Consider the following 14,114-nt stretch of genomic DNA (forward strand, 5'->3'; position numbering starts at 1 on the left):
CAAATCGAAAAGAAACAGTGACTTTTTTTAATATCGCGTTTCATTTTCGAGAAAATCGACTTTGAATTTCTTCACCAGACGCGTATAGAAAAGCATACCTACTTTTACACCGCGACCTATTGATAGAATCGTCGCCGTTGCTACGCGTTCGGGCCACAAGAGACCGTGGAAAATGGCATATTATATCAAAGAAGGTAAATTCATTATGGAAGTGAATTTTCGCTTATCTCTTTAACTCGAGGAATTAACTCGACGCCGGCGGCGCGGCACGTCGGAACTCGCGCTTGATATTCCACTCGTTTCATATGTATAAGTTCCTCGTAACTTTCCGGCCGTAGCACTGGCGAACTTTGAGCAGGGCGAGAACGGCGGGATGATTGATACACCCTGGTGGTTTCGTTTGGCCATCCCAACCTCGAGTAAATCCGCCCAATCGTCTATACAGAACGCATTCATGGCGATCGGTGTAATGAAAGCGAGGCGCCACTCCTTTCCCACCGTTTCTCCCCATGCAAATAAACACTGTCGGCCAGCGAGTTTACATGAAACGTCAGGCATTGGCAATTCATTAAATACAGAATTAATAACGGCAGTGGGCGTGCTCGATCGCGACCAATCGCTCGCAAAGGAAACCGTTTCGCTCTACCCGAGGCTGCAGGGGAATATGTTCTCGTCCGGAAGGGCTCGCGGGTCCTTTAAACGCTTCGCGTCTCGTTGCAGCTTGCCGCTGAGGCAATTTCTCCGGTAGCGATCGAGAAACGTTCCAGGGACAAGTGGCTCCATTTTTTTGCCCCGCTCCTTTCACGCAGGGTAGGCGAGTCGCGACGTAAAGTGGCCGCGATTCCTTTGTGTGGGAGATAAAAGTGGAAAGGAAACGGGCCGGGACGCGTGTCGTTTTCGAGAAGCACTCCGGCGTTCCTTTTAGCAGCTCCGAAACGCCTCGAAACGCCGGCGGATTGGGCAAACGAGGGCAGCTGGGTCGTGTTCGAAATTGAGTCAGGGTCGCGACGAGCCCCGCAGCCGTGTACACCGAATCTTCTTCTGATGTACCAAAATAGTATCCCACGGTGATTGCTGGTCCTCGGCCGAGTTTTGGAAACGATAGGCCCGACCGAGGCAGACCAGCCGCGTTCTCGCCGCGTCGGAGTCGTAAAACCGTATGGAAACAAGTCGCTCCTGCGGATACACAGACGTGCCGAACGATATCTGGCGAGGAAAGAATCTCGAGGGCGATTGTTCCCATCGCCTGGCGCGTAGCAGTAACGCCGCGGATGTTCGCGGAGGAGCGGCGAGGTGGCGGGATTTATTGGTAAATATCGCAACGAGACGTCGTAAATCGGCGGAGCCGAGTGTCGCGGGATGGAGTAAATACGAACTGAAACCCCTGTAAATCATATGCAGCCGATAACGACGCGAGCCGACGCACCTTATTTCCTTTCTGGGGCGTCTGACGCGATGCCGAGGCTACGGTATTGCCTCGAATTTGCATGGGGAAGTTCGCCACGGATTACGAGGCTGGAGAACATAGTCGTTTGAACAGTAACAACGTGCGCTGAATACATTTGGCGACGTACTTCTCTGATAATATTCTTTCCACGGTTCATCGAGGCCGGCTGATAAGAGCGAGGTACTGCAATTGGTTCTCCAGAGATAAGAGACCGCTACGCCTCGAATCGGCCGCTTAACGCTCCGCGCGAAGAAGCCTGTACCGTGAAACGCGAAAGGAGAGCCTTGTTCTAATTCGAGCGTTCGAATGTTCGCTGAAGAATGTACCGTGACCGATACGATCGAGTTCGTGCCGCGCGCAGATTCTTTTCGTGAACGGAGAAGTCGAAAGCGATTTCCTAGGGGCAGACAACAGCCCATAACAGGCGTGATTAAACGCGTCAGCCTGACAGTGCATCAGGGCCGCCATTACATCGAGCGAGGTGATTATGGCATATTAAGCGCCCCATGTAAATTACGTCACCCAATTATCCGGACGTCCATGTGAGCCTGGTGGGGATTAAGGAAGTTTCGCCGTGAAGCGGATCGACGTAAAGCCCACTGCACAACTGGATTGTTTGAAATTATACAAATTGCCCTCGGTTAAACAGCACTCGCGACCCCCTTTGTCTCATCGTTTCCAGAGTGCGGTGCATCTCTCCCGACCGCGTTACTGCCTCGAGCATCGTTCTTCTCACCTTTCCCGGCGCGCCGCTCGTTCCAGTGATTTCTTACGCGGTCGAGAGCCAGCTCGTTAAAGTTAGGTCCTCGGTGCCAGGACGAATCGTCGAAAGTTTCCGAGGATCATCGAGCGGGTAAAGGTCAGTGTTCCAATCGCGTTTCCAAACGTTGTCCCCGCAGACGACAGTGGCGGTGGAGCATGCTCGATCAAAGTTTAATTGGAACAATTGGGGTAGTTCTGCTGCAGCATGCGAAGACGAAATCGCTGGCAGCGACGGGATCTATCTGTGCGCGTTCGCGTCCCGCCGAAATTGCCAGCGAATTGATGAACGATCGAGGCAGAAGGCTACTCGATCCTGCGCTTGATATAACAGAGATAACATCCAGCCGGTGGAATACTGGAATTGGTATCCTCTATGCATTCGCGATGCAGTTTCGGGTTCATGCGAGGCCGATTTGGAAAACACATGCACCGACGGAAGCTGGCGCGCTACGGATCAGCCGTTTAGATCGCCAAAGCCACGGGAGAACCCTTTAATGGTATCGAGCCCTTGGCGTTTACTTCATTAACGCGGCGATCGACGGCGAGGGGAACGCGGCCAATTTCCGCGGTTCCGTGGGCAGGAAAGTTTGCACGTTTCTGTGAAGCGGACACTCAACGAAATTCAAGGGGGAGCATCTTGCGGGCGTCGTTTAAATAAAATTCCCAGTCGAGCAGCGGCGAGAGTCTTACGTTGAAAAGATTCGCAAGTTCTGAACGGGACTGCATCTAGCCGAGTGCACGATAACGTTCTTCCTCCACCCCGACTTAGAAAGATCGCTGGGCTGTAAACTACAGATTCTAGCCCGGTGTTCCCGAGGCAAGTTTCCTCGAACCGTTGGAAACTGGAACAGAAGCCCCCAGCTCAATGGATCGACGCTGCTATATAACGCAGACACGGATGGCGTCTTCCTTTTAATTCTTTCTTTCCAGCACAGCCAGCCACCGATCCGCGGAGCACGCAAACGGGCCAAGTAGCCCTTCCGGGGAGGGCCGTCCTCTTGTCGGAAGGTCCTAATTGCACGGATGGAACCTTTTTAATTGCTCGGTCGCGAGAGAGAGAGAGAGAGAGAGAGAGAGAGAGAGAGAACGCGATAACGCGGCTACAGAGGTATTATTACGAAATGTGGGACAGTTTTAAGCAGCCGTAGCCACTCAGGCACGTTAATGAGATCACAGTCGGTTGGAGACTGAATAAGCATTCGCCGGAATGAAACGCGATCGAACCTCTTCCCTTCTCCGTCGCGGGATTCCATTTCGGTACGACGGTAACGAAGAAACGGAACTCGCGGGACCGCGGCAGTTCGTTAAAAGGGTGCGCTTCATCTCCCTTCAAGGATCTAGGAACGGTAACGAGACGAAAGACCCGCAACTTCTTTTCTAATTACTCCGAAAATCGGCCCTCCGCAACCACTCCTCCCACATATGCGAATTGCCCAACGATCCCGAGTCATCGTCATCCCGCGATCGGACCGGCGGCGCAGTGTCCCGCTAATGTAACTCGTGAATTATTAGCCTAATCCACGAGATTGTCCGTGATACGAGCAGCAATCAGTTTTAAGTCCGGTCGATTCTGGCGCGCGGGCCCGACCGCCGCGCCGAGTTCGTGATCCTGATAGGTTTAAATTTCCAGATCGCCGGGGCTGATTGTGCGCTTGAATTATTGCGTACCCCAGTCCGAGAGAAGCCGAAGGTATTTAGGTACAAATTACTTTAGACGGCTGCCTAGAGCAGCCTCGTTATTAATCCTCGTGTTTCGAAGTTTCTTTTGACCTATTGGTCCGGGTTATAATATTTTACACGCGTACCGAACATTTGCCCAGCGAGAGGGAAAGTGGAGGAGTCTTAGGTGCTAATTTGTAGCGACTCATCCCGTAAGTCTGTCCTTTAAATTCGCGAGCAGCTAGTTTGCGGGAGCAGAGTCAAAGGAAACGGAAGAGAGTCGGGATGAGAAAAGTTACGAGTGCTCCTTCGTTAAGCCCGATCCGAAAGTTCAGCAGCGACACGAGAGTGTTGACCCGTCGCTCGCTGGTCCTACGTCCGCGAGATTTTTCGTAGACACGGTCTCTTCTTGTCCCTCGTCCCTCTTGGCCGTCATGCTACCTGTAACCGCCAATTCGCCACCACCGTCGCCGTCCGCAATTTAAAGCGTGTCGTCGGCCCCCCGGCCTTCTTACCTCTGCCAAGTTTCACGTTTCACGCCACGGCGCGGGAACTCGCAATAAAAACTTTTCCTCTCCAACGCCAGGACACGCTGCAACCCTTCCCCTCGCGGTAATTACGTTCCGCCCCTATTAACCCCCTTTTAATCACAGTCAAGGCGATCAATAAAATATTAGAATCAAAAAATCATGTTGCACCCGGACGGTGTCGCTAGGAGCGATCGAGTAGAGGATTATCGACGAGAGAGCTAATACCGTGGACCCTCGGGTTCGCTGGGATTCGAAAGGTGGTGACCAGTGGAAAGAAAAAATTGCGGCGGAGACCCCGATAGAAAAGGCTCTCGAGAATCGTCGGGTGTGGAGGAGGAAGTCGTGGCTGAGTTCCAAAGTGGACGAGCAAATCAAGTTATCAACCACTCAGGAGGTAAGGGGCCATCAAAGAACCGTTTAATACGATCCCACGTAAATCAAGAGCGACCGCCCCTCTGCCGTCTCCGTGTTTCGTGGAACATCGAAATACTCTAAGGCCGGGAGTCTCTGCAAGGGAAGCCATTAATTGCGGCAAGACGTCGCGCTTGTCCTTGAACCAAAATGGCGTTAAATACCAACCATTGTGCGCCTTGGCCATCGATCAGTTTCCGATACGAAAAACTTGCGGGGATTGCGGAATATTCCGCCACAGAAGCGGCACCAGCTACTAAAGTGCACTCTAATCGCCCTGGGAAAAGGGGAGCCTCCATATTTCTGCGCGCCTTCAACGTTGCACAAGCATTATCTTCCATACGCCGAACTATCGATCCCGTTACCGAACTCGCCGAGGCTCCATTTACGGCAGCACGATACAGGATTAGAGCCCCCGTCTAACAACGTTTTCAGTCAGCGAGGCCGGCCAGGAATTACGCGCGACTTAACGATCCCGATCGGCGGAATTACTCGGCGCCGTGTCCGAATCGGTGAATTCATTGGGGGAGCGTCGGCGGCGCAGTTAGTCGTGATAAAGTTCGCGCTGGTTAATTCCTTCTTGCGGCTGGCTCGTTCTCCATTGTCCTCCAGCCCCATGACGAGTGGCGTCGTCGAACGCCCACCGGTAACTGCAATGAATCACCGCGGAAAACCGGAAATCTCCGTGCGCTGCCGTTTAAGCGAACGCCGCGAGACGCATCGTTGCGTCCGCATCCATTCTGCACCGAGTGTCTATACATCAGCCCCGGTGACAAAACGGGCCCTTCCGCCGATCCAGGGGCAAGAAGACCGTCTTCGGAACGCCAGCCAGCCACGTGCCGCACGGTGCACAGTGAAGCGAAAATAATGCCCTTAACGTCGCTGCTTTACGAGTGGACTGTACGCTAATTTTTTGCACACCGAAATGGCGGAGTACTTCTTGCCGGAGCACGATTCCGTGACAGTAGTCGAACGAAGATCTTGGATCGAGTCCAGAGGGGCCCGTGGGAGATAGCGGCGGTGGGATGGTTTATCGATTTGCATCTTCTCGAGAACCGTCTGCTCCTTGATCAAAAGCTGCAGATAAAGAGAAACGCCGGTACATAAAATCCTCGGAGGATCTGTCTCGACAAACTCCCCCTTCATCGGCCCCTAACAGCGCGTATCACGAAACGGCTCGGGCTCTCATGACTTTCATGGTGGCTCGTGCGCGTACCACGGTCATCCTCGGCGGAGAGCTCGTTAAATGTTCTCACTCAACGAGATACGACTCGACGCGAACGTGAAAGGAACCGACTAGCTCTCTTCCCCGAATTCGTAGAGTCCTTAAGCCGCCTAATGCCTCGTAAAATATGGCAACGTTCCCCGTGCCCCCGGTGAAATACTGTCGCCTTCTACCTGCGCTTTCTGCTACATCCTAGTCGTTTGTGTCTCTCGCGCTAATGGAAATCGTGAAAATATGTCCGTTATGCTCCAATTTTTACGGGGACATTAACGGGGAGTTACGCGAGCGATACAACAGCCTCCTCGCCGTTACTTCTGAGAACGTTAATCATTACACGCGAGCAAGTACTCCCTGCAGAGGGCGGGTCATTATTATGACGATTTGTTGATTCACTGGTCCAGAGACGGAGACGTTGCAGGAATCCTGCAGTGCTTCTGAATCGAGCGTCGTAAATCATCCGTGGGGGAAAAATGAGTTAGAAACGAGATACCATGGCGGTTACAAAACGATTCGAGGGAATTAAGGGCGGGGAAAAAAGAAGACACGTGCTAGTTTCGCGGAGTGCCCCCTCTCTCCTCGTGTTTCCTCGCACGAAAATTGAAATGAAACTTTGCGACGAAGTTCCCTCGTTCGCATCGCAGCCGCCGCGGCTACCCAGATGGAAATTTATTTACCCCCGTTGCCGCTGCGGACTGAAATATTCAGTGGGACATCACTCGCACCGTTCTCGCGGTGTAATTCCATCCCTTCAAGGGCAGGGGCGCCGATTAACCGTGTCAATTGAAATCGAATCTGAATAAACAGCCGTGGAAATGGGAAATATGTTCCAGCCGTCGCCGAAGGGAATAATTTAGTTAGAAATCAGGGAGGTGGCAGCGCAAAGCACGCTGCGTCCTATCGTTTCATAAAAGATTAAGCCGACGTTAGTTCCGCCTCATGAACCTCGAGTTTCTCTTGGCCAAAGTGGCTTTCCCCTCAGTACCCTTCCTACGAAGATAAAGGGAAAGCGGAATGAACGTCGAAACCAATCGTCGTCGAAACCATATATTTTTCAGCAGTGGCTGCGGAAACGTGACAGAAAAAATCGCGCTCGCCTGAAACAATGCTCGACTCTTTTCAATGGAAGTCGCAACGCAGTGCCGTTTAAATGTCCACGGGAAAATCAGGTTTCCCCCATAACGTTCCACTTCTCCCCGAGCGAAAAATCTGTTTATTCCGCGAACGCGCTGAACTAACAAGCATCTTGTTTGCCGTCGTTTTACGAACGCTAAATGGCCGCGCGCATTTTTTCCTCGCCGCCCTTTGGCGCGCGAAAAATTTGCGAACATTAGGCCGCAACACGCAGTGACGATGAGCATGCATGCGGGGGAGACGAGGGTGAGCTTAGCCACGAAGCTGCAGCGTTTTGCCACGGAGTTTCTGGAACGGAGCGGTTAGCTCGTTCAACTACCAGGAGCGAGGCAAGGCACACCCTTATTCTGCGAAGCTCCACGGAAAATTCGATGACCTACCCCCGGGAGAGATGCCGATCGTTATTGCGAGGGACCACGAATTCACGAAGCCCAGCAAAAACCTCCTGCGGTGCAGTTCCTTTTTATTTTTTTTTATCGGAACCGCTCCATGAAGAAAGCGTCGTTGTCCTGCACGAGGAGTTTCGCTAACTTCGTCGGAGGGAACAGTTCGGGGGAAGTATTCTTGATATTGGGATGCTGTCTAAAGGACATCCAGCGAGCTATTGGAAAGGAAATATTGAGTCCCTTTTAGGGCGGAGTACTTTAAAAATCTTCAAAAGAAACTCCGGTAACTGTGTTCTGTTAGTTTCGATATCTCAAACACGGAACGCACCAGAAGTTACAGAGAAGCAGCTCCACGCGTCTGACTGCAGACGCCCTACCACTTAAACATTCACGCTACTTCTCTCCAGCACTGCATTTCACTCGCGGAATCCACTGTATTTGCTGTAGTGTATCGATTCCGCCTTCCCAGTCTGTGTGACATAAATAATGATGCAGGACCGTTTGAAACCAGACTGATCTCCTTTCTACATGTGTAGTTATCGTAAAGATAACCCGCCCCTCGAAGTGCGACTCGCGTGAGATTAGCTGAAGGGGGCCGATAATCAATTGCAGATATTCGAAACCGAGGCACGCGCGAACCTTAATATTTTTTCACGGGAACACCTGGGGAGGACATCTCTCTTATCTCTGTTGATACTGCTTTACCCTCTCCCGGGGAAGAGGAGGCTAATCAATATAAGGAAAGCCACGTAGCCCAATAGTTGCCGATAAATTCTTCGAGCAACCTTTCCCCCTGAACATCGAACCCTGTCCACGTTCGCTCAGAAATCACCCTCGAGTTCGCGCTGTGTTACTTTCAAAGGACAGCGATCGAAAAGCGTGAAAATACGTTTGCAGGGGCTCCGTGACTTGCAGTGCTTCCGCGTCGCTGCAAGACGAGGCCCCGGTGTCATTGATTTCTGTGTCAAAATCCGCGGGTGTGCCGTTAGACTACGAAAGCGCGACAGAGGGGCGAAACGCCGCGGAAATATCGGTGAAAATTTCGTCGCTCATATTACAGGAAAACGGCGCTCATTACCTGGAGAATGGCAAAGACGGATAGTCGACGGGAAAGTGACAGAATTTCGAGGCAGAAGGGCCTCTTGAGATTCCAAGGCGGGAACGTGGAATACTGATATCGCGGTCGCGAGTGCGACTCTCGCGGATGCTTGCGCGTACCTTGGATTTCGCAGTGCGGTGAAGTGACGGAAGCTGTTCGTTCCGTACGTAAGCACTGTTCACAGGGATCTCGGGGAAGTTCGCGGTAGACATCGACAAGTAGGAAAGCACGAACTTGGGACAGATAGTAACCCTGCTCGCTAGAATCTCTGACTCCGCAGTTCCGAGAGCCCCGTTGCGCAACCGTTACATAATTCGAAATTAGCTACAGCAAATTACAGTAGGAGACACTGCAGGTTAGTCGACGTTCGAGGGCTCGAGATCCTTGGAGCGATTCGTGCCTGAGTCGAAGAAGAATTGCAAGCAGGAGAGACGAAGGGCGGTGATCTATAAGTGAATCCCGTGCGCGGCACAACGGCGGGAAATAAATTACGAAGCCCTCGGAGGCTTCGGGAACGCGGTGATTACAGGTACGAGGCGGAAGGTGGTGCAATCAAAGGATAATGAAGCGTAAAAGGACGGCGTGGGAGACGCTGCCGGTCCGCTGAAAAATGCGATCGACCATTCCGAAGATGGGTATGCCAGTAGTATTTCCATGCGGAAGTGGACAGCGTCTGGGGCGGATTTGCCGTCGCTTTAGAGCTTCCTCAACCCTCCTCAAGGAAATGGTGGCGACGGAGGCCTTCACTTTTCCTTTTTCTCTCTTTCGGAGCTTTCCCCCCCTCTTCGCCTCGAAGAACGCAGCCCCTGCTAAACGAGGTCTTGAAGAATCATCGAGCCCCGGCTATTCAAGCGCCGTTCGCGCAACCAAGGACGGTTACGCTCGGCGAGACGTCCTCAGCGTCGAGAGCGAAGGCGTCCTCGATCGAGATGGGAAGCCCCGAGACTGGCTGCCGGTGGCCATTTCCGCGAGATTTCCTATCGCGACAGATTCTCGCGATCAACGAGCCAGGGCAGAATATACGCGCGGGCGTCCTTCGGTCGAAAACGGGACAGTGACTCGCGTGGGTTGATCCCAGAGGATCGCCAAAATTTCATTCATAGCGTCGCATAAATACCTGCGAGCAGCGTTACGCGGCAAATAATAGCATCCTCGTGGGCACGGCATTCCTGCGCAACTAGATACTAGGAAGGCTAATAATAACAATAGCGATATTATTGTTGACAACGTTAGGGCATACAAGCGACGATGAGCGAAATTCAGCGCATTTTTCTGTTAGAAAGTCTAAACCTAATAGGGCGAGAATTGGATAACCATGCTTAAGGGAGGTTTGCGCCTTGTTGAGCCGAAAATAGGTAATTCTTTGTGAATTTTTTCTACACAAACAGTTCGACAAATTTATTCGAGGTTTGGCTAGCTGTTTTATTGTATCTTGAACTATTGTTCTGAATTTTTGTGTGACAGCGAAAGAAACACAGATACGGCAATAAATCTACTACCACCGATAGCCACGTTCATATAGATTGAGAATCTCTTTTCTTTTTTGTGTTTCGGATAAACCTTATAGTACTTTTCGTCAACGCGAGGACCACCCGATTATTTTTCAACGCTCTTTCTGTATCTGCCATGTTTCTTCCACTGTCACACAAAAATTCAGAACAATAGTTCAAGATACAATAAATTAGCCTGCCAAACCTCAAATTAATTTGTCGCACCGTTTTTGTAGAAAAAATTCACAAAGGATTACCTATTTTTCGGCTCAACAAGGCGCAAACTCCCCTTAAGACTAAAATGGGGGGAGTGGCGGATAGATCTGATAAGAATCGTGGTATCGTGTGGTATAGATGATTCGTGGGAGTTGTTGGCGAGGTTTTAATTGGCTCCGAAATAGACGGTCTATTTCTCGAATGCCGTTTAATCGTTGCGACCGTTCAAGAACAAACACGCCGCCCGATAACGGCGATATAATTTCCGGTGAATATTTCCCTTGCTATCGCGGCGGGTGGACCGACCGTAAATTTTTACTCAGCCCCAGAAACGGCAATGCGAACGTGATATTTTATTCGCAAATAGTGGATATTTACGAGCGGAGCATGAGCCGCGTAAACGCGCGCCTCCCGTGACACGCTTTTATTCCACCGATCCACCGATCCGAGCCACGGGGTTCAAGTGTGGATTCACATTGCTGGTACATTCTGTTGCGGAACATAGTTGAGATCCTTTGAAAAAGGGCGCTTTAATAAGACAGCGTGCACAAGCTTCGCCGTGCACTCTCGGTAACAACGTGAAAGGAATTTGCGTACCTCTTGTACCACTGTGTTCGAAGAATATGAACACTCCACCAGATGGAAATTTATATATTTATGAAACGCTGCTCCGCGGCACGCGGTGCCGCCCTAAGGGAAGCGAAACCTATCGAACGTATAGATCGGTACTGCCGAAAAAGATTTGTTCCTATGCATCGCGGAGAGCAGGGCGCTCGCAGCCTCGGATTTCAAGTGCTGCCAGTGTCTACTGTGCTGCACGTCGATGCAAGCTGAATGCCAAAAGCTCGCCGCACGGCTCGCTATGTCTGTGCAAACCTAAAGCGCAACAGTCATTGAAGCGTTAGGAATGTAGCAGCTATTTCAGCGGGCAAGCGAGCCTCGTGTATACGTTTTCATGTTCAATAATCCTACGGATTAATCCCGTGGAATAATTATGCTTAAGGGCAGGCAGGGATACGTGGGTGCGGCGTTGTCTGCTCGACGAAATGGAAGGATTCTCTGTAATTCGCGATCGCACGCGGAGAAAAATCGGCGCGCGAGGCCAAGCCACTGTAAGGCAAGATAAAGTGAATTCTAACGATCGGTTAGCGCTGAATAATTCCTGGATAATCTTGGTACGTGCGGGGAAAGTGAGGGCCCGTTTGCATCCCAAGAGCCTCATTACAGATTGCATCGCGTATCGGCCCCGAGATTTACGCGCGCCGCGGGTGTGGTAAGGCCGTGATTTTTGCGCGAATCGCGCCCTCGTATTCCACCCACTGGCCAAGGTTATGTCGGCAGATAAGGGAACGTCGATTTCGATTTGTCGAGCGGGAACGCGACGGTGCGCGTCGACTGCAACTGCTATCCCAATGGAACTTTATCACGCCGTTTGACGAAAAGTACATAATATCCGCGAAGCACTGGGAACGACGGGAACCTGCGCTCTCGCAGTCTCCACGGTGAATAATCGCCGCGGAGAATTTTACCAGAATTAAAAAATTTCCTCTTATTCCGGCTACCTAAAAATGTATGGAAAAGTACCGTGGGAGCTGCACGCTGTACTTTGACGAGAGGTGGCGGGAAAAAACTGCGCGACGGCTACGACGAATAACCTGGCCCGGGGCCAGGGCGGCTCTCGAGGCTAACGACATTAGAATATTTGTCGCGTTCCCCGATCAATCGCGAGCTAATTCGTTCCGCGAGGATTCGAATAACGTAATTCCTGTGTGCAGGATGAGGTGAATCGTTTTACCCGGAGAAGCGGTCGCTCGGTAAGTCTGCCGGTGCATATAATCTTCGAAGCGGGTACCAAAGGTCTAACAGGAAGAGTTGCCCGTGGAATTTCGATATCTGCGAACGTAATCAGTGGTGAATGCTGAGAAGTAACCAGAATGCATGGATTTTTGCTGCGGAGCAACAGTTCTTCGTAACAGAGCCAGGAAATCGCTCCATCACCGAATTCCTTTTCCCAGCAGTCTCTAACGTCGCGTTTTCCCCCCTCTCTGGTTTCAGCTGACGAAGGTATGCTGCTGAAACTCGACTTCCGAGACGAGTTCAAGCTCGAGGAGAGCCCCGAATGCCGTTACGATTTCCTTGAGGTACGTGACGGCCAGCACGGCTACTCCAATCTCCTCGGCAACTTCTGCGGCACGAATTTCCCCCCTGAGATCACGTCGAAGACGAGATACCTCTGGCTGCGATTCCGCAGTGACGATAGCATCGAGGGCAAGGGCTTCAAGGCCGTCTGGAGTATGATACCTAGGCCAACCTCCCGTAAGTCCACGGAATTACGATCTTTCCTCCTGCCCGTCACTCCGCACGTTGTCTAAGATTTTCCTGAAGAGAGACCACGCTCGCGGCGCTCCTGCCGGGGATTCGCATCCTCGGAATTATTCGCGCGATGTCGGGAGCTCTATAAATCGCGGAGATCTCGTGATACAAGCCATTCGGGGGAATGTGAGGGACGATTACGCAGGCTGATACCAGAGACGAAGAGTTACGGTCGTCGTTCAGACACCTCGGGGTAGATTCCAGATAGAAAAAGTTGATGGAAATGTACGTTCTAACTACTGCCTGACCCAATAATTTGTTTGAACTTCATCTCATCCGTTCCCACCCCCCCGAATCGCCTCCCACCAATCCACATACGCATTGCGGATGGAAATTTGGAAAATTCATATTTCATATCCCTGCACTTCGTATGTTTTCAAAGCGATTTTTCAACAATCCAAATATATGAATAACGTTAATGAATCTGGAAGCTGCAAATACCGACATATTCTTTATTTCGCGAACGAGTACCAGCGCCGGTTGTTTAATGGGGAACAGCGAACTTATTCTTTGTAATATCATTGTTATTCGTGAAAAGCCGCGGGTTGTTGCGATCGGTGGGAGGAGCAGGTTTCGAGGAAAAGTATAATCATCCGTGGTCGTTAATAATATTTCACGGGGAGCGGTTCTATCGCGAATACTCGGTAGTATCTGGCGCGTTCTTGGTGGAGAAATTACGGGACACTTTTGGGAATAGATGATCCGAGCGGTAGGTACCGTGCAAGCGCGGACGGAGGCCAAAATTAATTCATAGTCGCCAGGAAGAACGGGGTAGGGCTATGAATACACGGGATACACTAGAAGCCGTCGAGGTGTTCTATAGATCTCCTTTTAGTGGCGCCCCGTCTTCGAATCGCCGGGGGTCTCGTTAATTGGTAAACGAGCGCGATCAGACGATTACCTTCCGACGAATGAATCATAGTCCACTTGCCGAGAATATTCCAACATCGACACTTTGAAGAGGGTAAGGATCGTTTATAGATGAATGAATGCTTCGGACCTGAAGTGGAGCGAAAATTTCATTCCCAGCGTGGGCGTGGATGTATAAATATCGAAACGTAGATATTCTCTTCAATTATCGCGCCGCGGGGGACAAATCGACATGAAAGCCGGATAAAAGGCACCGCTGGGATATTTCCCTCTGGCAAGTGGCTGCGAATTGTTTTATCCTGATGCATCCGATCTGCAACGGCGAAGATGCGAGAACCGAATTTAACTGCGGCAAAATTCACGGCGCTAAGGTGAATGTCCCAGTTTCTGCTCATTTAAGAGGTTGCTCGTCGGAAAGAAGGTGTAAAAAATTTGTTTGCGATGAAAATTTGCAGAGTAATTGATTAATCCTTTAATAATAAATCAACCAGTCGAAAACTATTTAAGAAAGATAT

General features: G+C 51.0%; 1 protein-coding gene across 1 annotated transcript in view; it reads left to right on the forward strand.

Moving 5' to 3' along the window:
* Nucleotides 1–14,114, forward strand: part of Neto (Neuropilin and tolloid-like) — a 77,782-nt gene that overhangs the window by 48,092 nt on the left and 15,576 nt on the right. The window contains exon 5 of the mRNA XM_076816866.1: nt 12,412–12,672. Within this exon, the coding sequence (XP_076672981.1) occupies nt 12,412–12,672 (261 nt within the window). The remainder of the gene's footprint in view (nt 1–12,411; nt 12,673–14,114) is intronic.

Source organism: Andrena cerasifolii, chromosome 7 (assembly GCF_050908995.1).
Source record: "Andrena cerasifolii isolate SP2316 chromosome 7, iyAndCera1_principal, whole genome shotgun sequence".
Classification (NCBI taxonomy): domain Eukaryota; kingdom Metazoa; phylum Arthropoda; class Insecta; order Hymenoptera; family Andrenidae; genus Andrena; species Andrena cerasifolii.